General features: G+C 47.1%; 1 protein-coding gene across 2 annotated transcripts in view; it reads right to left on the bottom strand.

Moving 5' to 3' along the window:
• The window catches only part of HID1 (HID1 domain containing), a 44266-nt gene extending 27441 nt beyond the window's left edge, over window positions 1–16825 (bottom strand). For both annotated transcript variants that reach the window (XM_032785066.2, XM_032785067.2), the window contains exons 1-3: window positions 16712–16825; window positions 5172–5321; window positions 1792–1962 (exon numbers count right to left, since the gene is read on the bottom strand). In XM_032785066.2, the coding sequence (XP_032640957.1) occupies window positions 1792–1962; window positions 5172–5321; window positions 16712–16777 (387 nt within the window). In that variant the 5' untranslated portion in view covers window positions 16778–16825. The remainder of the gene's footprint in view (window positions 1–1791; window positions 1963–5171; window positions 5322–16711) is intronic.
• Between the last annotated feature and the right edge of the window lie 8245 nt (window positions 16826–25070).

Genomic DNA, 25070 nt, shown 5'->3' with positions numbered 1-25070 from the left:
GCCCAAGATTCCGGCTGCACCAATACTGCGCCCCGCCTCTTTGCAAATCTCTGTTAAACTGCTATGAAAAGCACTGCAGAACACTCAGCTTATGGTGGGAGCAGCTGAACACAAAAGGACCAGTCTGCAGATGCAGAGTCCGCAAGGACGGTGCTGCTGGTACATTAAGAACAAGCTGCTGTACCAGCAAGTGGGCAAGGCACAGTAACTGCTCCTCTCCTGACATGTGAATTTTCACAGCAGTAATGGTACTTTGCACTTCAGCCAAGAATCCCAAAGTGCTTCAAAAAAATTCCACCTAAACTCTCCCTGTGATGAAGGGAAACATTATTATTCCTATTTTACAGATAGGGACAAACAAAGGCTCACCAAGAGTTTCAGTGACTTGCCTAAAGTTCCACAACAAGTCAGCAGCAGAGCCAGAAATAGAAGCTAGGATCCAATTCTCAGTCCTTGGTTCCAACCACTAGATCAGGGGTCAGCAACCTCTGGCACGCGGCTCACCAGGGTAAGCACCCTGGAGGACCGGGCCAGTTTGTTTACCTGCCGCATCGGCAGGTTCGGCCAACCACGGCTCCCACTGGCCGCAGTTTGCTGTCCCAGGCCAATGGGGGTGGTGGAAAGCTGCGGCCAGCACATCCCTCACCCGCGCCACTTCCCGCCACCCCCATTGGCCTGGGATGGCAAACCACAGCCAGTAGGAGCCGCGGTCGGCCGAACCTGCCGACGCAGCAGGTAAACAAACTGGCCCGGCCCGCCAGGGTGCTTACCCTGGTGAGCCGCGTGCCAGAGGTTGCCGACTCCTGCACTAGACCATACTCCCAGCTTAAAACTGTAAAGCTCAGTTAATGAATGGGTCACTGACCATGACTCTTATGGCTTCTCTACACAATTAAGTTGCGCTGGTAAAGCTGGAATCTGCTTTTAAAGCCATACAGTTAACACGCTGCAAAAGGCTGCCTGGGACACTCTTATTTTGATTTAAGAGTAGTGTATGTCCATTTTAATTGAATCTGTTTCCAAACAGTTTAAGCTAAAGCAAAGAAGCCTCTCTTAGGTGAAATAAGAATATCCACACAGCCTTTTGCACATGTGTAGCTATCTCAGTTTAAATTGACAACTTAGGTTACATCAGAGCAACTTTCTTGCATGAACAAGCCCTTACGCACAGCTACACCCAACTGATTGAAATGCTTCAATAAACCCATCAGCCTGCACTAAACAAACAGGGCTGAGAAGGGGAGGAAGGCAACAGAGCTGGTGCTGTCTTGTTAATTTCAGTCCATCCCCGCATCAGGGCTGTTTCCAGGGGTTTTGCCACCCCAAACAGCAAAAAAAAGCTACGATCGCGACCTGCAGCTCTACCGCCACCGCTTCAGTCCTTGATGGCAATTCAAGGGCTGGTCCTTCACTCCGAGAGGGAGTGAGGGACCTGCCACCGAATTGCCACCGAAGACCCAGATGTGCCTCCCCTCAGCCTTGGCCGCCCCAAGCAGCTGCTTGCTGGGCTGGTGCCTGGAGCTGGCCCTGTCCAGCATGCTCAGTATGGAGGCAGCTACCGCAAAACTGCCACTTGCTGGGGGCAGGGGAGAAGCGAGGTTTTGCTATCAGCACATTTATGTTTCAAGGCTACATCCTATCCCTTACTCCATCACAAGCCTTCCCACAAAGTTTGAACCCACTAAAACAAGGTTGTTCCCAGCTAATCAATGTTGGGCCTACATGGTCTCTGCCTCCTACAGCTTTTCCCTCCCTCCCAAAGAGGAACAGTCTAACCCAGTAGATACAAACCCCTCCACGGCCGGCCCCAGGGACAGTGGACCAGAAGAAGCCTCTCCAGTCAGGATCCTCGAAGATATAGGGCAGGATGCGGGTGAGGAGCCGGCTGCAGTTCAGGATGATTTGCTTCTCCTTCTCCGAGTGGCAGCCACTCTCCGCTCCCTGAACCAGCTTCTCTACGGCCTGATGGCAACGAAACAAAGGCATTAATCTGGAGTCATATGCTTTGCAGACACACAGGCCCCACTGCCACAGAATTAGAAACAGCATTTGGTCCCACTTCCCAAGGGCTCGCTATGGTTCCCTTGGGGAAAATCTCTCTCTAGGTTGCAGTTAGAAACAAGCAGCAGAAATGTACGATTATTCTAAAAGCTCCTGTGATCTCAGCAGGCATCTTACCTTGTGCAGGATGTGGAAGCCAAGAGAATGTTTGCTGTTATCATTTATTATGTGTATTGGCATAGCACCTGGGAGCCCCAGCCATAGCCCAGAGCTACATTGTGCTAGCCCCAAAAAGCTTGTATGCTAAGAAATCACTTTCTTAGAATTATGCCAATTGGAAATTGTAGATCTTCCGAACGGAGCCTCCTGCCTCCTCTGCCCTCTCCCAGAAGAAGTGAATTTAGCACTGGTAGATGGTGCTGGATTGAAAGCCCTGGAGACTGAAAGTCCTCCGGTATCTGCAAGACAAGCAGCCCAAGCTCCTACCACCCTCTCCGTGTATTTTAGCACTGACCCAAGGAGCCCACCTCTAGGCCCAGAGGGGGGTTCAATCCCCAGGGCCATCCAGCGCTTGGCTTCTCTGTTGAGGCCACCGACGATGGGAGCATTGAGGTCAGTCACACTGCACTGCTGGTTTTTTTGGGATGGGGACGCTAGTCTTGCCAAACAGCCACTGCAGCTTACTGGGGTCAAAGGCAAACCACTTTACTTACATGACAGAAGGTGAAGCCCTTTCTCTCTCCTACCTGGGTCTCCTGTCCTGGTCCTTCCCCTCCCCTCTCAGATGAATGATGGAGACATTTACCAAGGATTTTACTTGTAGGTTTTAATTCTCAGACTGTGCCTCTCTGTTGAGGTTCCCAGCCGTGTCTCTGGTTCACTGACTTTGTCAGTTTGCATCACTGCCTCAGTGGACATATTTGTGCTACCTGGGGCCTGACTGTGCTCCGCCTTGGGACTGCATTTGAATCTCTTGTCAGGAACAGTTACCGCTCAGTATGTTGTACACAACCCTAGTCTGCACCAAACTCAGTTGCAAAGGACATTATAATTGTGCCTAGCCCTATCTAAACCAAAGAAACAACAGCATTGCAAAATCCATTAACACCGCGCGTAAGACAGGCTCTACCTTGCAGCACTAAACCATAGTCCCAAATTGTGATACAGCCCTACCCACATCCACGTTGTTGCGTAGATCAGAAACATGGTTAAAATAATGCACTTAGCTCCCACTTGCATCACAAGAGCTAACCATCCTTTACCATCTGGAGGGACAACCATGCTGGAACCAGGCCTCTCAACTCATTAGCCTCTATTGGGTAGAAGAGAACATAGAGTTGCTTTGTGAGGAATGAAGTGTGGCATCAAAAGCACAGCATGGTTCTCTCAGAAGTCTATAGTCCGTCTACACTGGAAAAGGAAACCATGCTAACAGCAGCTATGGTGGGAAATGGTTGCCGAGTGCTGCTCTGCTAGATCTGCATTCAATTATTTCTGAAGATGGTTGTTGTTTGCATGGTGCAAACCATAGTGCAACAAGAGCTGGAAGCATTATTAGTGCCAAGGCCTTGCTAAGCAGGCTAAGTCTTGCTGACCAGACTGTTTCCCAAGCAGCACCAGCAAGCCATGTTCTATTGGTTTGACAACTGACGAGCTCTGGCACTGAAAGAAATATGAATAGATGTCCCTTGTGTTGCACATGCCAAGAGGGCAAGGCCAACAGAAAAGCATCAAGGGAAGTGCTAACAGAGCTGCATGGGAAACAGTTTTCCCATCCAGCAAGAATTTGATATTTCAAAATTTGTCGTCCCGTTTTGGGATGGGAAAAGTCAAAATCTTAGGGGGGCGGGGGGGGACACGAAGGAAAATAAACATTCACTCTGGGTCATTCAAAATGTTTCATATCAATTTTGATCTTCTTATTGTTTTTGAACTTTTAGTGTAAATTAACTGAAATTTCAAAACAAATAGTCCTTTGGAATCAAAGCAGACAATTTTCAAATCCAGATTGGATGTTTTGTAAAAGATCTGCTCTAATTCAAACAGGAATTGATTCAGGGAAGGCCTCTATGGTCTCTGTTATGCAGAAGGTCAAACTACAGGATTCCAGTGGTCCCTTCTGGCTTTAGAATCTATGCAAAACTAAACTTTGCTTTGACAGTGTCAAAAATGGGACACCTTGACAATCTCAGAACTTCTTTTTCCAAAAATGTTTTGAATCGGGAGATTCACTGAAATTGACGCTTTCTCACGAATTGTTTCAATTTCGACAAATCAGTGTTTTTCAATGAAAAAACATTCCACCTCTAGTGCTAATGGCCAAAGGAGACAGGGCAGTGAAATGGGGAAATAGGCTTACGACTCTTTGCGGACACAGAGGCTTAAAATTCTTTCCCATATTTATCCATCTTTGGCATTTTTAGGATGACCAACACCATAGTTAACTCAGACCCTTGGGGACTTCCTATGTTCCAGAAGCTGAGATTGCTGTTGAACCTTGAGCAGCAATCAGATGTTCTGACGAGAAAGCAGGAGCACTGGCTCCACCAAGCATACACAATGCTTGCATGCCAGGATCCTTAAGTATATGGCAGCCTATGTTTAAACCAAGAGTTGGGGAGGTAATGGGTGATGACTGAACTGATCAAATGCCAGCTGTGGTTTGTGGTAAACCAAAAGAGGAAATGTGAGCAAACCGCCCATGCCCTGCAGGGCAGAGAGGGGAGCTGCAGTTAAACCTCAGGAGGATAAAGGGGCAAGCAGCCCTGAAAAGGATCACAGCGAGAAGGGTAAGGAATGGAATTTGCAAAGACTTGGATCACTTTTGTATCTACTCCAAAACCAACAAGCATTTCTGCAACAACCATTCACTTGTTCATATGGCTGATACTCATAAATGCCAAGTCTGGACTTGGCAAACATATGGGGAGCTGCTAATCACAGAAAGCAGCACCATGGACTGTCTTGTTGCCCTGTGTTTGTAGAGCGCCCAGTACAATGGGATTCTTGTCCATGATTCCTAGGCACGACGGTAATACAAGCAAGAGGCGCCTATTCGTGAAACTAACCCTTGTGCAGATCAGCTCAACACCTATGATCCACTTCAGCGTTAGGACTCTGCATAGGAATGACTCCCACTAATTCCAGGTGAGAAGGAGAAGGCACCTTACCTTATAACACAGAGTGGCCAAGTTAGAAGGAGATTCTTCCCTCACTGCTCGGATTTCTGCAGCTGGCACAAGGGCAAAGACATCCTGCACCGAAGTTGCAGTGTCTGCCCAGAACTGGTCCCAGAAGGCATCATCCGTTGCCTCCACAGGCTGTGAAGAGACAAATCCAGAGTTACAGATGTGGATAGCAAGGAAACAGAGGACGAGATCACTCTACAGGGGCCACACAAGCCATTCTGACTTGCTCAGCAATGGAGCCAAGCTAGACCCAGTCAGTGCTCAGGAGCTGGAAGGAGAGAATATGCTGTATACAGAGTATTGTACTGTATATTGGCATCTCTTGGTACCAAAGCCTCAACTGTTATAACACACAGCTGTAGTGGGATCCAGAACTACTAAACGGTATATACATTATACCTGTGTTTATGTTGGAGAGGCCCAATGGGCACAGGCAGGCTCTTTACATGGCACATTTGTATCATTTGTACCAATGTAGGACTCTCTGAGTCTTTTAAGGGGCCAGTGCAAATGACAACCAAGAGAGACAGTACACAAGCATGAGCCCACGTACAGAATGGTACATCTGCACACGGCAGGCTCCATGACTTTCAAAGCATGAGGGATCAGCTGCTTTTTGCACTTTGCCAGTTCCTGGACATATAGAGGAAGCTCTGAGTACTCACCTGCTATTGTCTGTATTGCAGTAATGCCTCAGGGGAGGGATCAGGGCTCTTTGGGCTAGAGACACAGGGGAAAATGAGAGCCCCCACCCCAAAGAGCTTACAATCTATGTCATGCCAAGGTGCAACAAGGGGATGAGACACTGAGGCTGAGAAGGGGAGGATAAGGCAACAGTAAAGCGGGCAAAAGTACTGTACAAAACAATCAAGTTATCACAGTCTGATAGCTCCCTGCCCTAAGAGAACATGTCTGCTCCACATCTGGAAACACACTTCTCCTTATCCAGTCTACAGGGTCTATGAGGAGGAGACATTCCTCTCTTCCCAGCACTGCTGTCTCCCTTTCAGAAGATGGGAGCACATATTTTTCTCCAAGTCCTTTTACAGAGGTTAGAACAGGAGTTCTCGACCTTGGAAACAAGAGCAGTTTGTCAGTTTTCCCCGTAATGTCCATCTATACTCAGAAAAGTGACTCTGTGCAACTGATAGTGTTGGGTTCCAGTCTTATTCCCTCCCAATCACTTACAGACCAAGTGTCCTCAGTTTATAAGTCAGAACAATGATTCTTCAAGCCATGTTCGCTCTGCCGCTTGCATCATTACCACTAATAGAGATACTAAAATTTGCAGGTCAGGTTAAGTGATGATGAACAAAGCAGATTAGACTCCACTTCTCTCTCTTGTAGCTGTACTGGATCTACAGGGCTAACGGGGATTGTCAACAGTGAAACAACTGCCATGTTTTTCACTAGTGAACCAGAAAGACACAGGGCCCAGATGTGCAGCCCTTCCCACTGCAATCAGTGCAAGGACTTGCCTGTGTAGGAACTCACCAAGCTGTGGAAGGGTTGGGGCTGCAGGGAGCAGACACTCTGTGTAGAGCAAGAAGGTGCCACTGTTCCACAGGACTCTTCTGAGCATCGGAAGTAAGTGAGCACAGAGCTCTGAAGAGCTCCGAAAGGGCTCAACATTTCATCCACCTCAAACCCAAACATCACTCACCACTCAGAAGCCCTGCCACTCACTGCAGAAAAGCCTCGCCACAAGTGAAGGCATCCTTAACTAACCCATGGCCTGGGAGTGATCATCCAATTCAACAACGCTTCCAAGGTTTAAATACAGATGCGATATTCACCGACTTGTGTATTTACACTGTGCAGTGTGAAAGAGGTTGATCAAGGTTTACTTGGTTAAAAATATTCTTTAAAAACATCCACCTCTCCACAGAAACATTCAAATAAATGAGCCAAAAATAAGTCAGTTCTACTTGTTGCCTGACATGGCACCATCACTGTTGTTTTGAGGCTCCATGTATGGCTCCCACCCAGACCTGCTCCCCATTCAGGGTTAGTCTTTGATAAAAATGTGACGATCATTACCGATGCACACAAAGGCCCTGGATCCCACAAATGGAACTACATGGACCCATGGACTCCTGTGGAAACACACCAAAGTCTATGGGGTTCCAGGAAGGTGGCCAGATATGTCCATGTGGATCCAATTGCACGATCAGAACCTAGGTTTTTATTCTGACACAGAATCCTCATTGCTGAACCTCCATCTGGGGAAGCATGTTTCTATTTGGTGCAAAGCAGCAGTTTTCAAACTGCTCCATGGACCACTGCGGAGCACTAGCTGGGGTCCATAGAGAGGTGGCTGTCCATGGTAGTCGCTCCTGTTCTCACTTCTAAGTCACATTAGAGAAGCTGAAATTACACTGACCACTTTGCTAATGTTATTCTTCCACGTAAGCGGCTGCCATTGTAGCCGCAAAGATGTTATGTGATGACAACTGAGATTGGAGATGCTTCATGGGACTGGAGATTGGAACAGTGATATCATGAGACACCATTCCTATGAAGACATGATCCACACTATGAAAAAGAAATGGGAACATCTCATTTAGAAGTGCCCAAAAGGCAGCCATAAGAGGCATGTGAGTGGCTGCAGCCAATGGACATAAGAACTCAGTACCAGCATTAGAGGTCTGGAAGTCAGGACTCCTGGGGTCTATGCCCTGCTCTAGGTATACCTAATCCTGCCTCAGTGTGGGAGGATGCACTAGATGACCTCTTGTGGCCCCTTCCACCCCTACATTTCTAAGATTCTATGCCTGGCTTTGCTACCAACTTACTGTGTGACTTGAAGCAACAAACTTAACCAATGGGCTTCAGTTGCCCCATCTGTCAAATTAAGATAATACATGTTTTTCTGCCCCTTGCTGGACAAGTGAGTGTTGTACAGCTGTAAAGCAATGGGAGCTCCTTGAACAGGAGATGCTATGCAAGTGTACATTACTACTGGATCACCAGAAGCCAAGGGGAATTTCCAGCATCACACTGAGTGCTTAGTCAGTCAGTCAGAACGCCAGGTTGGCTAAACATTCCTGATCCTTAGGTTAGGAATAGAGGGTGCCTGGTGCCTCATGTAATTGACGTAATAAAAACTCAAAAGACAAACAACAGCTCTTGCCTAACCATGCTTGTTACGTGCAGTGAGGGTTCCATTGTGCTGGAGTGCAGGGGGGAGAGATTAACGTTAGTTTAATTTAAAATATTTTCCCAACATCTGCTACAATTCATTGTTAATTTGTCCGCCTTTGCAACAAGCTTCTAAGTGCATGTAAGGATCCTCAATTAGATGCTGCTTTCTTCACAGCTCTGACACTGAGACAGAGGAAAGCACTCAGATTCACACTCTTCTAGCCGGATATGAGGAGGGAGCACCTTTTGAACTAGCAGCCCTAACCTCAGAGGCACTTCAGAGTTCTGTACAGGTGATGTGTCATTAAATCCCAAAGGCCAGAAAGCAAGAGGAGCAGGCGAGCAGAGCCAAAACTGGTAGAGCAGGTTCATTTCATTGTGGTTTTGTTCTGTAACACACAGATGCCAAGAACCTTCCTATTATCACTGCCCTTGTCTTGCTCCTGCTAGCCATGAAATGAATCCCCCAGGCTCTCTCCAACCTAGGAAAGAAGGTCCTTAGACACAGGTGACTGACTGCTCTAGTACGGAAACCCTTTTCATTTTACCAAATGAGCAGCCCAGCAAGTCCCCATCAGACCCCTTTCAAGGGATTTTTCCAAAGAATCCAGCATGCTGCGTCCCATAGGAGATCACTGTAAATGCTCATGAGTTTAGGGCCAGCTGTGCAATAGAGCTCAGCTTATTAGTCGCACATGGGTGCTGCGCTGTTTTGAAAATTTGCCCACAAGTGTCTCAGTGGGAGCTTCTGGGTGCAGAAATCCGAGCCTTATTTACATGCGTAAAAGGGAGCTGAGCACTTGAAATTCTGGCCCTGAACTCTTGAATATCTCTAGCCCTAAGCGTGTAACATACATAATATCTTACACTTCTATAGCGCCTGCCATGCGGAAGGATTCCAAACCTTTTCCAAACTATATAATCACTTCATCTAGCACTGAAATGCAGCCATCTCTGGGGTGGCATATAGTTGCTGTTTTACAGTGCACAACAATAGTGCAGATCAGTTTAAGACAGGAAGTGAAATATAACATATTCAACCGAAACTACAAGGGAAACTTAGGGAGGTGGAATAGCAGCTGTAATTTTGATCAAAGCACTAATGCTAACATGACGATTGCCCAATGGATTACATTAACACACCATTTCCTGGTTCCTTCATAATCGCAAGAGGTCAATTTTACATCGCCTCAAAGCAGGTGGCACCAGCACCATAGCACTCACTAGTACCATCCTGGGACACTGGAGAAAGAGTTTACTTTACTGAGTCATTAACACCATTTCCTGCAGCGCCTGGCTTTTTCTTAGGGGCCTCCCCTCCAAGTATTGCTCAGTATATGTATGCTTATCCCCCTGACAGAGCACTACTGGATCTTTACAGAGACTTTGGTTTTGATCGTTGGCCTGCTAAACCCAGAGTTGTGAGTTCAATCCTAGAGGGGGTCATTTAGGGAACTGGGGCAAAAATCAGTACTTGGTCCTGCTAGTGAAGGCAGGGGGCTGGACTTGATGACCTTTCGGGGTTCCTTCCAGAGACAGAGAGATTCTCATTGGGAATTAAATAGCAATTTTGGCCCAAACTGTGATTGAGTTCACCAGGTGTGCTGCTATCTGGTTTCTAAAGTTGGGAGGTGAGGAGGATCAGAAGGCTGCTTCACTCACCCGTCATAAACATTTTAAATCTGAAACCCTGATAGAAACATTTAGGCACATTGCAGCTCGGCTCACAAAGCTGGCCTGTGTGTGCACACGGGGCCTTCGTAAAAGGATGTTTGGGCAGTCCTGCTTCACAAGGCTCAGCACCCCCACTGGCGCTGCTATAAACTTCAGCAGCCTTAACTCTTCAGAACAAGCACACAGTTCAAAACAATCAAGGCATTCTTGGTCCTGAACAGTAACACAGCATGGTAGCGTGCACCAAACAACACAGCGCCAGACTTGCCTTCAACACATTGCAAATGAGCTGTGTTGCTCCTGGGAGACAAAGAACAGCAGGTGATTATCAGTGGGGTCACACTGCAGCAAAAACCTAGTATTACAGGACTAACAGCCAGGTCTATCCTCTGAGAGCACAACCTTAGGTCATCTGGACAGAAAAGGCCTGAAGTCAATACACAGGCTGCCCCTGCTGCAATTCCCTAAAAGGAGACAGCCAACAGAACAAATATGCAGCTGTCTAAGCTGAGCTTTCCAGGGTAAAATGCTAAAGAGAGGGTTGTTGGAGCCTGAAGTAGTTGTTGAGAGTACAGTGGGCAGAGTTAAGGCTGATGTGGCACATAGGGGTGGGGTGGAGAGGATTGCTATCTCCAGCACAGATACAGAGCGTGAACATGGTTGCGAAGGGTGTGGCAAGAGGGCAAGGGGAGATGAATGCACAGGATTAGAGCAGCAATTATACTAGGCACCTTAATTAAAAGTTTCCTGCATGTTTTCTGTCTTATTTCTCAGTCTTAGTTTTGCATTAAAAGTTTGGGTTTGGTTTTTTTTATTGTGGGAATTCAAAGAGGAAGCAGCTTGGATGTCAGTGATCCTGCCAGTTATCAAACACTGAATCACAGCCCTGGAAAGGATCCCTGTGCATACAGGACACGTCACAGGAAACAGAAGAATAGAGCTGCGCGAATAATGGCTTGTAAACAGGAAAGCCCTGGGGTACTGCCCCACTCACCTGTTATTGTCATCATTGTGTTGATCTGGCTAACATCCTAATTTGCTGTCACTCAGACACCATCATGCATGACCTCAGTCAGAGTCAACATTTACCACCTTATCTCAAATGCCAGTACTCAGCACTGCTGTGGAGTTATTCCTTTAAATAAAATGTTTGTCCCCAAGAATCCATTCAGCTTAGCTCAGGACCGGCTTTACAATTTGCAAGCATTCAAGTGGCCTTAATCTGGTTTAGTTTAATCCACAAATTTAATTCTGAATGTGAGAGTCTACACAGGGGTTTAATGCAGTTTAACTAATCTACTTTAAATTCAGTTCAGATGAATTTCCCTGAGCATCCCTGTGTAGACAAGCCCTTACAGAGGGTACTCTGAAAGCTCAGTCAGCCATTTGCCTGACTTCTGTATCCACCTGTTGTCTCTTGTCCACTGTCTCCCCTCTCACTGCTGCAAATATCCAGTCTATTCGGATATAAACTTTTTTGGGATAGGGACCATGTTTTGTTCTGTGTTTATCCAGCACCCAGCACAGTGGGGTCCTCTCCCATGACTGGGGCTCCTTAGTGCAACAGCAATACAAATAATAAAATAAATCATAATAACTGATCACCGCCCTCAAGTCCAGGGATGGGTTGAAGGGAATTAGTCCATGAGCAGTCTCCCCCATCAATCCCACTATCAAAAAGACAGATAAGGCCATGACATGATGGGGATACAGGGGACATCAAAAATCCAGGGCCCCAAGAAGTAACTTGCCTTGTTTATGCTAAGGGTAGACACCACCCTCTCCTCTTGTACCCACAAAAACACCGAACAGATGACAGTCTACGCACCCCACAGAGATGAAATGAAGGAGAACTGCAATGTGAAGACTATTGAAGTCACCCTGGAACACCTAACTGAGCTCCATGAAAAAGGGCTCCAGAGATCCCATCCACCCTGTAGCCTGGACAGCCTGATGGTTAATTTGTGGCAACGAATAGGCATGTACAGGTCCCTGCTTTTGACCCAGGGTGCACACCCAAGATTAAAACATGTCTATGGATGGACCTAGTGCTAATGTTCCCAAGTGAGAGAGCCAGGGGCACCGGCAGCCTTTTTGGCGCCCTAGGCAGCGGAAGGTCCCACCCCCGAAATGGCACCCCCGACGGAGGTGGCAGAAGGTCCAGGACCCGAAATGGTCACTGCCCCCCAAATGTTAGTGCGCCTAATGGGTTGCGCCGGCCCTGGAGAGAGCCCACTTTGATTTTAGTTCCCCGGGCCAGAGGCTGCACATTCATTTTGCAGGGTAGGTGTGGGAGAAGAGCATCTTGAGCTTCACAACAGTATCCCCTTCAGTCAACAATTGAACAGCATGGAGAGGTTCCATAGCAAGCCCGTTACTAGTAGTTCTCCACTACCAGAAGAATGGTGGCCATAATATAGGCTCTTGAGGAGGAGGAAAGGAGTGTCATGGAACTTTGGGGGGGACCTGGATAAACACCAGCTGTATAAAAAAATATAGTCCGAAAAGCACAGGTGCACTTGACATATGAAAGGCTAACCCATGCATTCAAGATTTTCTTTTGATGAAGCCAAGACTGAGTTGCCTGGAAATTTTCAGAACCAAGTTAATAGATTACTAAACTGATCTCTCTTTAGACACAAGGCATTATCTTTTCAGGCTCAGATTAACACCTTATCAAGATATGGCAGATGCACATCAGTGTGAGAAAGACTCAAATGTTTTTTTTTCCCATTTGTTCCTTCTCATCTCTTTAAAAACAGTTACATGGCTGGCAATAAAACATGGCAAGAAAAATGTCAGAAGATCATGAATTTATATTATCGACTGGTCACTTCTTGCAACTTTAAAGACAATTTTATCACTAATCTATTTAGGAAGAGGGAGAGTTAATTTGTCTAATGATTAAAGCACTCCTAGGTTTGATTCCCAGCTCTGCAACTGACTTGTGATACCCTGGCAAGATGCAACTTCTCTGTGCTTCACAGTATCCATTTGCAAAATACCATCTAAGTAACATGAGTGTTGCAGGGGTAGGGAGGATAGTTCATTCATGATGGTAAAGCATCCCCAGATCCTCAGACGAAAGGCACAAGTAGTATTATTAAATGGGCATTAACAACTTAAAAATCATATCTAGATAAATTCCAATTATCCAAATGGTTCAGGGAACAGATCTGATTATAATGCAGGTATATCAGCATTATAAACAAATATCTTTCCTATGTGACTACCACCAATTTATATAATTAGAACTGAAAGCACTTTGAAAATTCAATGTACTTTTTACCCGTTATGCTATTTATTGGCTTTTAGCATTTTTCTTGCCATTAAAATTGATTAAGTCAATTTCATTTTTGTTTACAGTCAATTTCACTTTTGTTTGGGTTGAAAGGATATGTGTCTTTGTTGATTTTTTAGAAAAACTGACTCCATGGGAAGTTAATTATAATTAATGGAAATGTTTCCAGTTTAGAAGAGCTTGTTTTCACAAAAATCTAAACTTGGGCCAAATCGGGACTCTTTTTAACCAGTGACTGAACATTGTTCTTAGCTGGACCATTTCCTGCTATCAAAGCCTTAGAAAACCACAATTGTGCTTTCCTGCTTGCTCAGCTAAAGGTTTTAAGTTACCAGTGATTTAATGAAATGTAAACTTCCATTTGTCCTGCTGCCTGCCCAGTGTTAGAAGAGAAAGTAGAAAGAGTACATATGCTGCTGAGAGAGCAATGCTTAGTTTGGGTAAATACCTGTGGGGAAACTATCCAAACCAGTCCAACATTTTGTTTTTAATTCCAACAACTCAGTGGACTTGGAGGTTACACAGAGATTGTTGCCTCTATAAGGTCAGAAGATTGCAAGAAAGCCCAGTGTTGCATATTGCGCATGCAAACACCAGTGCCCTTCTCAGGTATGTAAATATGGGCGTTTCACTACCCCACCCTCTTTTCCGCATGGCATACGTCTCACCTACATTTCTACAGACGCCTCTAACAAATCCAGCCAAGAACATAGATTGTCTTTGTTTTATTCAGCATCACCGTGAACTTTATCTCACGACATATGTCAACAAACCAGAGGAGCCACGCAGCCTTCTGGGCCTACAGTACAGGTGACTGCCATGCTTAGAGCTTTCTCTGTATGCTCCAGATATGACAAGATTAGGTGATGGAGGGGCAAGGGTTTCATTCATTTTGCATTCTCTCCATCTACAAACACACTTTCAAATGGTGGAAAGAGAATCCAGAATTGTACGGATTTGGAATCTATGACTGTATTAGCACCAAAATGAAGCTATTCTCTTTGTTATTCATTCCCCAAACCAAATCTTTGTCTCTAGACCCCTATGTTCATAAATGTTTCTCTTTACTCTGCAGCCCTTTATTAATAAGTCTCTCTTCACCCACCCTTCCCTTGTTTCTCTTCTCCTCCAGTCACCTTTCCTTCCACTACCACCTCCAATTAGTTGTAGAGGATCCATAATCCCCCTGCCATCAGAAATCCTTCAGGGTGGCAGCTCTCCTTTGTAGCTCAGAAATGCTTAGACATGCTAGAGTCCAAAGAGTAACGTGGGCTGCCTCCATTAGACTCCCATTATCTGCTGTCCTAAGAAAAGAAGACTTCAGTTTGGTCCCAAACTAAGATCCACAGCGGCTACTTCACCAGGGCAGCCACCTTCCCTATAATATACACTTCTGATATTTGTTTTACTTCCTTCTCCCCCTTAAACCTATGGAGATACAGCACCTACTGAAGCACCACAGGTGTGATCCTCCACTGATACAAGTGGCTCTTAGCTCTTCCCCAGCAGTGTGTCAGGATTAGAATGAAACTAACAACAATCACACCAGCTACACAATTTCATTCAGCTACCTCCTGTCCAACAGACAGGATTCTCCTGAAGGGGCTGTATGAAAATGCATAGACATGAGAAAAAGTGAAGGAATCCTCTGCTGATTTAAACCTTTGAGCAACTGAATGCCTTAAGACGACAGAACCTGCCTTATTAGATCAGAAAATTGGTCCACCAAGCTTAGTAACCTGCCTCTCGCAGTAGCCAAAGTCTGATGCATCAGAGGACAATAAAGAAAAACATAATGCACCTACGTAATTGTGCGATGTTGCATAGGGTGAAAATCCTTACTGACCCCTATGGTGGTGAGCTGGTGCCCTGAAACATAAGATTTGATTAGCATCTATTTCCCTTATTTTAATAAATGCATCTAACTTCTAAAGATATGAGTTCATATACAGATTTCATCACAGCAAAAATTGAGTCCTAACTGAATGTTAATCCATGCCACAAAGTCATCACACAATTTAGCACGTAATTGCCAATCTCAACACAGGGAAGGCTCAGCAGTGGAATAGTATGGGCTGCTGGTGGTCAGGATTGAAACGAATTGACAGAGCAATATATGGAAACTTGAACAGCCTGGTTCTAACTATAGTTACTAGGTCCTCAGAACTAGAATCCCCCAGCTGTTACAAGTCGGCAGATATGAAACAGCAGGGCTGTAGATTAGCACCAATACATTAAAACCACAGGTCTCAAATTCCAATCCTAATCTTCAGAAAATGGAGACACTTTAACTAGACAGCATAGCAAGGAGCAGTGTACTGGTGAATGTGCCTTTCTCCCACAGAAAATTTCCCTTTACTCAGGTTTTCATGCTTGCCCAGGTTCAAGTTAAAGATCCCATGGCACTACTACTCTCCACCTCTGTCCATGAGCAGTACTGCAAGCTAACTGGCTCTGTGTGTGGGATGGTGCTAACATCCAACAGCTGTTACACCTACCAGTCACTCTCACCTGTGCCTGGAAGGCAGTTATTATGGGGAGAAGCTCTAGGGGAGTTATAAAATTCATATTATTTATGCAGGCTGCCAGGCAGGGTTGCACAGATGTAGGGATATTGTGAAAGACGTGTGATGAGAATGGCTCAGGCACATGGGCAGTGGCTTCCTTGGCACTGCCCCCTGCTACCTTCTACTCCAGCCAGGCCCCCTCTACCTGCAAGTCTCAGTCCCCAAGGATCCTGGCTTACCCCCACCCTTGCCAGTCTAAGCCCCAAAGGGGGACAGCTTTAGAATCTGGGAACACCCAACTGGCATTCCTTCTGGTGGGTGCTATTTAAAAGCATAGGGAGGAGGGGTGCCACCATGCAGGGCTTTGAGGAAACCCAGCAGCTGTTATTAAAGGGCAGGGTTACCTCCTTCCAGGGGACCCGGGAAATGCACAGAGGAACCTCCTAGGAGTCTCCCCGGAAATCAACACCCCCACTATCCACCCCAACACCCACCTGCCCAGGAGCCACCCCCACTATCCACCCCAACACCCATCTGCCCAGGAGCCTCGGGGGTCCCACAACCAGCCCCCCAAGAGCCTCCTCCAGTCTTCCCTTACCCCCCCCCAGCCACCTCACAGGGGCCTCCCTTAATGACCCCCCTCCCGCCCGGCCTTCAGCTGCCCCCCCGGCCAGGCGGCTCCGACATGGATCATGGCGGACCCGGCCCCCCTATTTTCCCATCTGACACGGAGATCGCTGCGGCCGCTTCTCCCGGTGCCTCCCCCCGCCCAGGCGCTAGGTGCGAGGGGCCCGACGAGCGCCCCCCCGGCCTGGATCTCCAGGCACATCCCGGCCCCGGCCCGGTTTCCCCGGGACACCTGGCCCCGCTCCGTTCGGCCCGGCCCGGCCCCTCACCTGGGTCTTGGTGGTGAGCTGGATCACCGCCTTCCTGAAGTTGAGCTTGGAGTCGGCGTTGCCCATCCTCCCGGCCGGACCTGCCCGAGGCCGAACCCGGATCCGGCTCCGCTCCCCTCCTCCCGGCGAGTCCCTGCGGCCGGCAGGGCCGTTTCCTCCCCTCCGTCAGCGCGAACAGCGCCGTTCGCCGCCTTCCTCCTCCTCCCTACACTGCCTCCATCCCCGACCGTCACCTGCTGCCGCGGCGCTGCCCGCCTGTCAAACCCAGCCTCGCAGATGCTCCTGCCGACCCTCCCCCTCCTCCCGTCATCCCTCCCTCCCGCCTGCCACAGCACACAGCCCCTCCTCCTCCTCCTCTTCATCCCTCCTTCCCTCCCGCCTGCCACACCCCCTCCTCCTCCTCTTCATCCCTCCTTCCCTCCCGCCTGCCACAGCCCCTCCTCCTCTTCCCCTTCATCCCTCCTTCCCTCCCGCCTGCCACAGCACACAGCCCCTCCTCCTCCTCTTCATCCCTCCTTCCCTCCCGCCTGCCACAGCACACAGCCCCTCCTCCTCTTCCCCTTCATCCCTCCCAACCACACACAGCCCCTCTTCCTCTCCCATCCCTGCCCTCATCCCTCCTTCCCTTCATCCTCCTTCCCCCCTCCCCACACAGCCCCTTTTTCTCTCCCCTTCCCTTCATCCCTCCTAGCCCCTCCTCCCTCTTTCCCTTCATCCCTCCTTCCCGCCCAGACAGCCCCATACAGCCCCTCCTCCTCCCCATCCCTCCTTCCCTGCTGCCACACACAGCCCCTCTTCCTCTCCCATCCCTGCCTGCCCCCTCCCATCCTTTCATCCCTGCGGGTTTTTCCCCCATCCTTTCTGCCCCCACACACCGCCTTCACTCCCATAGCTGGTGCTACCCAATCTTCCCCTCCATTCTAGTTCTTTTTCCATCTCCTCTCTCCCACAGCCCAGTCCTCTCTCAACCCTTCTCCTCTCCTATATGTACCCTCAAAGTCCCTATCTTACCCAGGGCTGGCTCCAGGGGTTTTGCCGCCCCAAGCAGCCAAAAAAAAAAGCCGCGATTGCGATCTGCAGCAATTCAGCGGGAGATCCTTCGCTCCAAGCGGGAGTGAGGGACCCTCCACCGAATTGCCGCCGAATACCTGAAAGTGCCACCCAGCTCCGGAGTTGCCGTCCCAAGCATCTGCTTGATAAGCTGGTGCCTGGAGCTGGCCCTGATCTTACCCATTGTCCCCTTTCCTCCTTTTACTGCTAACTGATCCTCCACTCTGTAATCATCCTTCCTCCTGTCTTTTACATCCCTGCCAGTTCCACCTTCACACTTTCTTCTTCTCTCCTTCAGTCTTTCCTCCTCCTCATCTCCTCCCTCCCTTTCATCCCCTCCTCTCAATCTTTCCCCTTCTTCTGCTCCCTCCCTTTTCATTTCTCCTCCTCTCGATTTCCCAGCACCCTTTTCCTTCTTTCCCAATTATACCATTCCTTTTCCATCTCCCTGTGTCACCTTCCTCTTCTCTGTTACACCCCTTCCCTCTTCCTCACCTGGCCTTTTCCCTGCTTCATTTGATCTCCTGCTTCTTTTCATCTCTCTTTCCCCTTCCTCTTTTTTCCATCATTCCTTCTTTGCCTTCACCTGCTTTATCTGTCATTCTTCCCTCTCCCTTGGTTGTGTCCTGCACTGCTTTATCTGTCACTCTTCCCTCTCCCTTGGTTGTGTCCTATATCTTATCTTCCCTTCTCTTTGCTTTCATCTCCAAGGACATTACTCCATGCTAACAGGACACAGCCTGAATCTCTCATCTCCTTGCTCTTCCTCACGCCTCTGGTAGGCCAGCAGCGCAGCATTTCTTCACCTTCATTGTAGCCTCTTCTCCCTCCATTTCCTTTGCCTCTCACCTCATCATCCTATCCCTCTCAATTCCATATGTCTTTGTGTTTCTCCTTTCATGCCCCATTCTTAGCTGGTCTCAGGCCCAAACTTTATCAACAGTACCATCTTGCCACCATTTGTCATGAAATCCTTCACGCCCAAGAGGCAGTAACATTTGTGTGGAACAGGATTGTGAATTGTACAGAAGATCCATCAGGAAGATGGAAGGGGAGGCAGGGTTAGCAGAAAGAAAAAGAGAACCTGCTTTTCTCCTACCTTAACTGAGGCCCAAATCCTAAGGGCCTCACTCAGTTTTCATTCCATTGATTTCAAAGAAAGTTTTGATTAAGTAAAAGACAGTTTTGCAATAAGCTCCATGCATGCGGAGCGCCGTTGAAGTCACTGGATCTGCACACAAGTCCATGGATTGACATGATCCGAGATCAGGGAAGGATTTGGCCAATACTGAGCAGTTAAAAATGTGCTCTGAACTGAGGTACTAAGCACCTGGTAGAGGACAGTATGTTTTTAAGATGGCAAAGGGGAATATATTTTTACATTTACAATTGTCTTTAAATCTATTCTCAATATGTTGTGTATTTTCTAGTGCTCCTTAGACTAGAAGTACGTCTCTCTGGTGGAAGTAAATTGCATTTTAAAGACTTGGATCAATTAAACGAGTTCATTCTTGTAAAATAATAAAAAGTTTATCAAACTTACAAAACAATAGTGGACAGGTCCTCAGCTGGCATAATTCAGTGGTGATTCTACCTGCATATTACCTAGCTAGAAATCCTTACTATCTTGTCACATCAAGGAAATAGATCAGATCTGAGACCTCAGTGTAAATCTAGAGGAAATTACCTTCTCAGAGTCACGTGGCATGACCATCACCTTCTAATGATCTAGGAGTTTGCATCCAATCATTCATACATTCAGAATGGCTACACTGTATAGATCTGGGATCAGCAACCTTTCAGAAGTGCTCTGCCGAGTCTTCATTTATTCACTTTAATTTAAGGTTTCGTGTGCCAATAATACATTTTAAACCTTTTTAGAAGCTCTCTTTCTATAAGTCTATAATATACAACTAAACTATTGTTGTATGTAAAGTAAATAAGGTTTCAGAATGTTTAAGAAGTTTCATTTAAAATTAAATTAAAATGCAGAGCCCCCTGGACTGGTGGCCAGGACCTGGGCAGTGTGAGTGCCACTGAAAATCAGCTCTCGTGCCACTTTTGGTACCCATATCATAGGTTGCCTACCCCTGGTATAGACAGATGAGGATGATTTGTAGCTGGGAGCAGAATCTTTTTCACGTGCGATTATTTTTCATAGATAAGATTTTTTAATTTGTTCATTAAACTGCCTGTGGAAAGGAGCTGGAGTGCAGGATCACCTGAGTCCCAGGCATGGATGTCAGATCCATCATATTAACTCAACAATGCAGGATACTCAAACAATCCCCAGGATTGAAAGACAATCCTTGATCCTCATCTGCAGCTTGATTAAAGGAAGGAAGGAGACTTACAAATCAGCTACTGATTTTTTTGAGGCTGTGGGAGGAAATAGGGAAGAAATTCCTTATCCCTCCCTCCTTCATTTCCCTTTTCTACCATCGCCCATGAGGCCCTCTGAATTGTGACCACTCATCTTCTAGTAGAGAGCCTCCTTGGAGCCAGTCAGTGCTGCTCATGGATTGACCAGAGTCTTCTGATACATATCACAGCATTTAGGCATGCAAAATGTCCACTGTTCTTCCAGGAACACATACGCTGTCCTTTCTACCTGAAACAATCTCAGAACCATTAGCAATTATCTTTGAGAACTCATGGAGGATGAGTGAGGTCCCAGATGGCTGGAGAAGGGCAAACATGGTACCTGTCTTTAAAACAGAGACCAAAGAGGGACCCAGGAAATTATAGACCAGTCAGCTTAATTTGTGCCAGGGCTGAGCCTGGCATCTCTAGGCTTGGGAGATCATCGCCCCAACACCTCTGGGCTTGCCACATCAATTATGAAAGTAAAAAAATTGCTTGAGCCCTGGCACGTCTTTCAGTACAAATTAAACACTCCCAGTCAGCCTATCTTCAGTATCTGGTAGGATAATGGAACAAATTATTAAACAATCAAGTGTAAGTACCTGGAGGATAATAGGGTTATAAGTAACAGCCAGCTCAGAACTGACAAGAACAAATCATGCCAAACCAACCTATTTCTTTCTTTCATTCGTTACTGGCCTAGTGGATGAAGGGAAGCATTAGTCATGATATATCTTGATTTTAATAAGGGTTTTGACACAGTCCCACATGACATTTTCATAAGCAAACTAGGGAAATGTGGTCTAGATAATATTATTCTAAGGTAGAGTGCACAACTGTTGAAAGACCATATTCAAAGAGTAATTACCAATGGTTCACTGTCAAACTAGGAAGACAGAGCTAGTGGAGACCCACAGAGATCAGTCCAGGGTCTGGTACTGTTCAATATTTTCCTTAATGACTTGGTTAATGGAGTGGAGAGTAGGCTTATAAAAATTGCAGATGATATCAAGATGGGAAGGGTTTTTCAAGCACTTTGGAGAATTCAAAACAATCTTGACAAATTGGACAATTGGTCGAAAATCAACAAGATGAAATTAAATAACAACAAGTGCAACATATAACTGGCTAGGTGGTAGTACTGCTGAAAAGGATCTGGGGGTTATAGAGGACCACACACTGAATATGAGCCAACAATGTGATGCAGTTGTGACGAAGACCAATATCACTCTGGGATGTATTAACAGGAGTGTTGCGTCCAAGACAAGGGAAGTAATTTCCATGCTCTACTTGGCAATGCTGAGGCCTCAGCTGGAGTGCGGTGTCCAATTCTGGGTGCCACACTTTAAAAAAGATGTGGACAAAATGGAGAGAGTCCAGAGGAGAGCTACAAAAATGACAAAAGGTTTAGAAAACCTGACCTATAAGGAAAGATTTTAAAAAATGGGCATTTCTTGAGAAAAGAAGACTGAGAGGATCTAATAACTGTCTTCAAATACATTAAAGGCTATTATAAAGAGGACAATCATCAATTGTTCTCCATGACCACTGAAGGCAGAGCAAGAAGTAATGGGCTTAATCTGCAGCAAGAGAGATTTAGGCTGGACATTAGGGAAAAATTCTAACTATAAAGGCAGTTTAGCTCTGGAAGAAGAGGTTGTGGAATCCCCATCAATGGAGGTTTTTAAAAGCAGGTTGGACAAACACCTGTCAGGGATGGTAGGTTTACTTGGTCCTGCCTCAGCACAGGGGGCTGGACTTCATGACTTCTCAAGGTCCCTTCCAGCCATACATTTCTATGATTCTGCAGACAACTCTCCACCATTGTGTGTGAGCAGGGAAGGGGCGGGGGGGACTGCTGTGGTCTGATATAGATCTACCACACAGACAGCAGTACTTCCTCCAAAAACATCACTATATCAACCAATTGGCATCTTTGGTAGTGAGTCTTGCAATGCGCTCAAGGATGACAGAGACTGGGCAGCGCTATACATCTTGGGACAAATTAACTGATAGGTTAGGCTCAGTTCTACTGACATCAGTCCAAATGCATCCACTTATGCCAGGGATGAGTTTGGCCCCCTGAGCTCAATTGTAGGTGGGTATGTGAAAAGCTGTGTGTTTTGATACCTGCAAGTCGGTGAGACCTCTTTCTGTTCCCTTCCCTGATTCCCAGTCAAGCCTCTATGGATCCTCATTTTTTTCTGAATTAAATTCCCTCCACTCTTGAGGCCTTGCATCACAACCACTATCTGCTTAGCCAAGGAGGACTGGATGAACTTCCCTTCAGAGCAGGGGCGCCTCTAGGCATTTTGCTGCCCCAAGCACGGCAGGCAGGCTGCCTTTCGCGGCTTGCCTGCGGAGGGTACGCCGAAGCCGAAGGACCAACGGACCCTCCGCAGGCATGCCGCTGAAGGCAGCCTGCCTGCCGCCCTCATGGCGACCAGCAGAGCACCCCCAGTGGCTTGCCACCCCAAGCACGCGCTTGGCATTCCGGTGTCTGGAGCCACCCCTGCTTCAGAGTCTATCAACACTATTCCTTAACTGGAGCGAGGGATTGATCTTGAGCAAGACAAGGCACTTCCTCACCTTAGGCTCAGCCAGCTCAATAACTAAATCCCAGCCCAGAGACTGGCATTGCCAATTATTATTTTAGCACCTAAGAGACTCAGTCATGGACCAGGACTCCATTGAGCTAGATGCTGGACACAGAACAAAAAGATGGTCCCTACCCCAAAGAGCTTACAATCATTTGAACCCAGGTCTCCTCTAACTCATAAGGGCAGACTGTAAGCACAAACAGCTGATTGCTTTGGGGGCTCTTTGCAAACTTGGCCACTTCCTAGTTGGCTGTCTCTTCCTAGTCTATTCTGGGACATCAAAGGGAGGAGATGACTCTCTCCACAATTCCCCTCCTGCTTTTCCTCCAGCAGCTTGCAGTACTTCAGGACTATAATGAAGGATGGAGAACACTGCCCCTGGCTATACTAGGTGAACCTGACTGCACTGTATTTGATCATTCCAGAAGCAGCTGATCCAGACTAGAGCAGGCAGGGTGGGCAGTGTCTAGCCTGCTTTTCAGTGATCTGCACAAACTTCAGAGAACTAGAGAGTAAAAGGAAAGCAACAGAAACCTACAGAAAATAAGAATGCTGAGCCCTGAGGTAAGTGAGTGCAGCAAATGCAGCATAGCCATATGTGATGGTTTGGGTGGAAGTGTGTATAAGTGATAAAAGAGTATAATTTGCACTGATTTCTCATTCAGCGGGTGTGCAAAGTGAGGGTCACGCACATGCTGAGGAGGTGGACAAGGTGCAGAGCTGGAAAAGTAACTAATGGGGGATGTACGGAATTGGGGTGGGGGTTTGTTTACAGCTTCCGGCTTGCTGTTAAGAATAATAAAAATAATTTAAAAAAATAATTGGCTGAGGAGGACTGAAGACCTCACTCAACCTGAGGGCATTTCTCTGTTTGGATGTAATACAATAACTTTTGGACACAGCATTCAATCAATTCCAGAGTTCTAGGCATTGTTGGGCAGAATCCCACTGGTTTTGGGGAAAAATCAGAAAATTGATAGGCGGCATTCAGGGGACACGTAATGCACCTGCCATCTGCTTAGCCAAGCCATAGCTTCAAGCACCTCTGCAATTGTCTATAGATAAAAGAACAGGTTGATGGCCCCAATTGACACCTTCCAGCATAACAGTACCACATCGCATCTCTGCCCATCCTCCCAATAGAGTTTAACATATTGACACCCTGAATGATTTATCCCCCAGACAGAAAGGAGAGAAATAATGTTGGCAGAATAGAGGACACAGAGATCCCCTGGCACAGGGTGGGGCAGAGAATGGAGGACTCTGATATGAGGTAGAAGGGGATGCACACAAAGCCCCTCATATGGGGAATATGTGGACCCTGGTATGGGGAGGAGAGCATGGGGGAGCACAGAGAATCCCACAGCATGGGGGAGAACAGGTACCCCTGAAATGGAGGGAATAAGGGCACAGAGACCCCATAGTATGTGGAGAAATGGGGAGATCACAGAACCCCTGGTGAAGGGATAATGGGATACTGTGGTATGATGGAAAGGAGAAATGTGAGGCATAAGGGGACAAGGGGGACATGGAGGAAAGTGGGGGATGGAGACACATATACAGCCCCTGCCATGAGAGAGTCTGAAATACAAGAGAACGAGGAGGTGGCACACAGGCCAACTGTGAGAAAATGAAGGAATGAAAAGAACCCCTGGTCTGTGCAGTGAGCTCAGCCTACAGAAGCTACAAATGTGTGACCTCAGTTGTTATTATTATTAAGAGTGACCTACAGACCCTAATGGAGCCAGGAGTCCCATTGCATTTGGCACTGTACATACACACATTCTGTGCCCTACAGAGCGCACAGTCTAAATAGACAAAAGATGGGAGGAAGGAACTATTCTTCTGCCCAATTTACAGATGGGGAACTGAGACACGCAGTGACTTGCCCAGAGTTAGAGCCCTGCGTGGACACAACATTTGTATCTGCATGAGATCTGCATGCATGGTCTGCAGCTATCCGCAGCTTTGCAGGGCTCTACCCAAAGTCCCCCAGGAAGTCTGTGACAGAGCCAGGAACTGAGTCTCAATCTCCTGAGTGCCAATCCAGTGCCTTAACACCACCATCCTTCCCCGTTTCCCAGCTACGCCCCTGTCTGCCCGCTTGGGGTGTACATTACACTGGTTTTGCACACCGGAGTGGCAAGTTACACCACTCCACCGCTGCTCAAACCACCATGCACTTTTGCCCACTATTAGGAATTTGCCTTTCAGCTATCAGTTGCCTCCGCTGGCTAATTGGTGCTGTCTCTGCGGGGAAGAGCTTGCCCTGCAGAAATCTTTAGCACACTTCTTCCTTATTGCCACATCTTACAGCTGCCATGATAGTGCCACTGCCACATGAT

Source organism: Chelonoidis abingdonii, chromosome 13 (genome assembly GCF_003597395.2).
Source record: "Chelonoidis abingdonii isolate Lonesome George chromosome 13, CheloAbing_2.0, whole genome shotgun sequence".
In the NCBI taxonomy this organism is placed as follows: domain Eukaryota; kingdom Metazoa; phylum Chordata; order Testudines; family Testudinidae; genus Chelonoidis; species Chelonoidis abingdonii.
The sequence above is the reverse complement of the archived record's forward strand: the minus strand, read 5'-3'. Positions and strand labels throughout refer to the sequence as shown.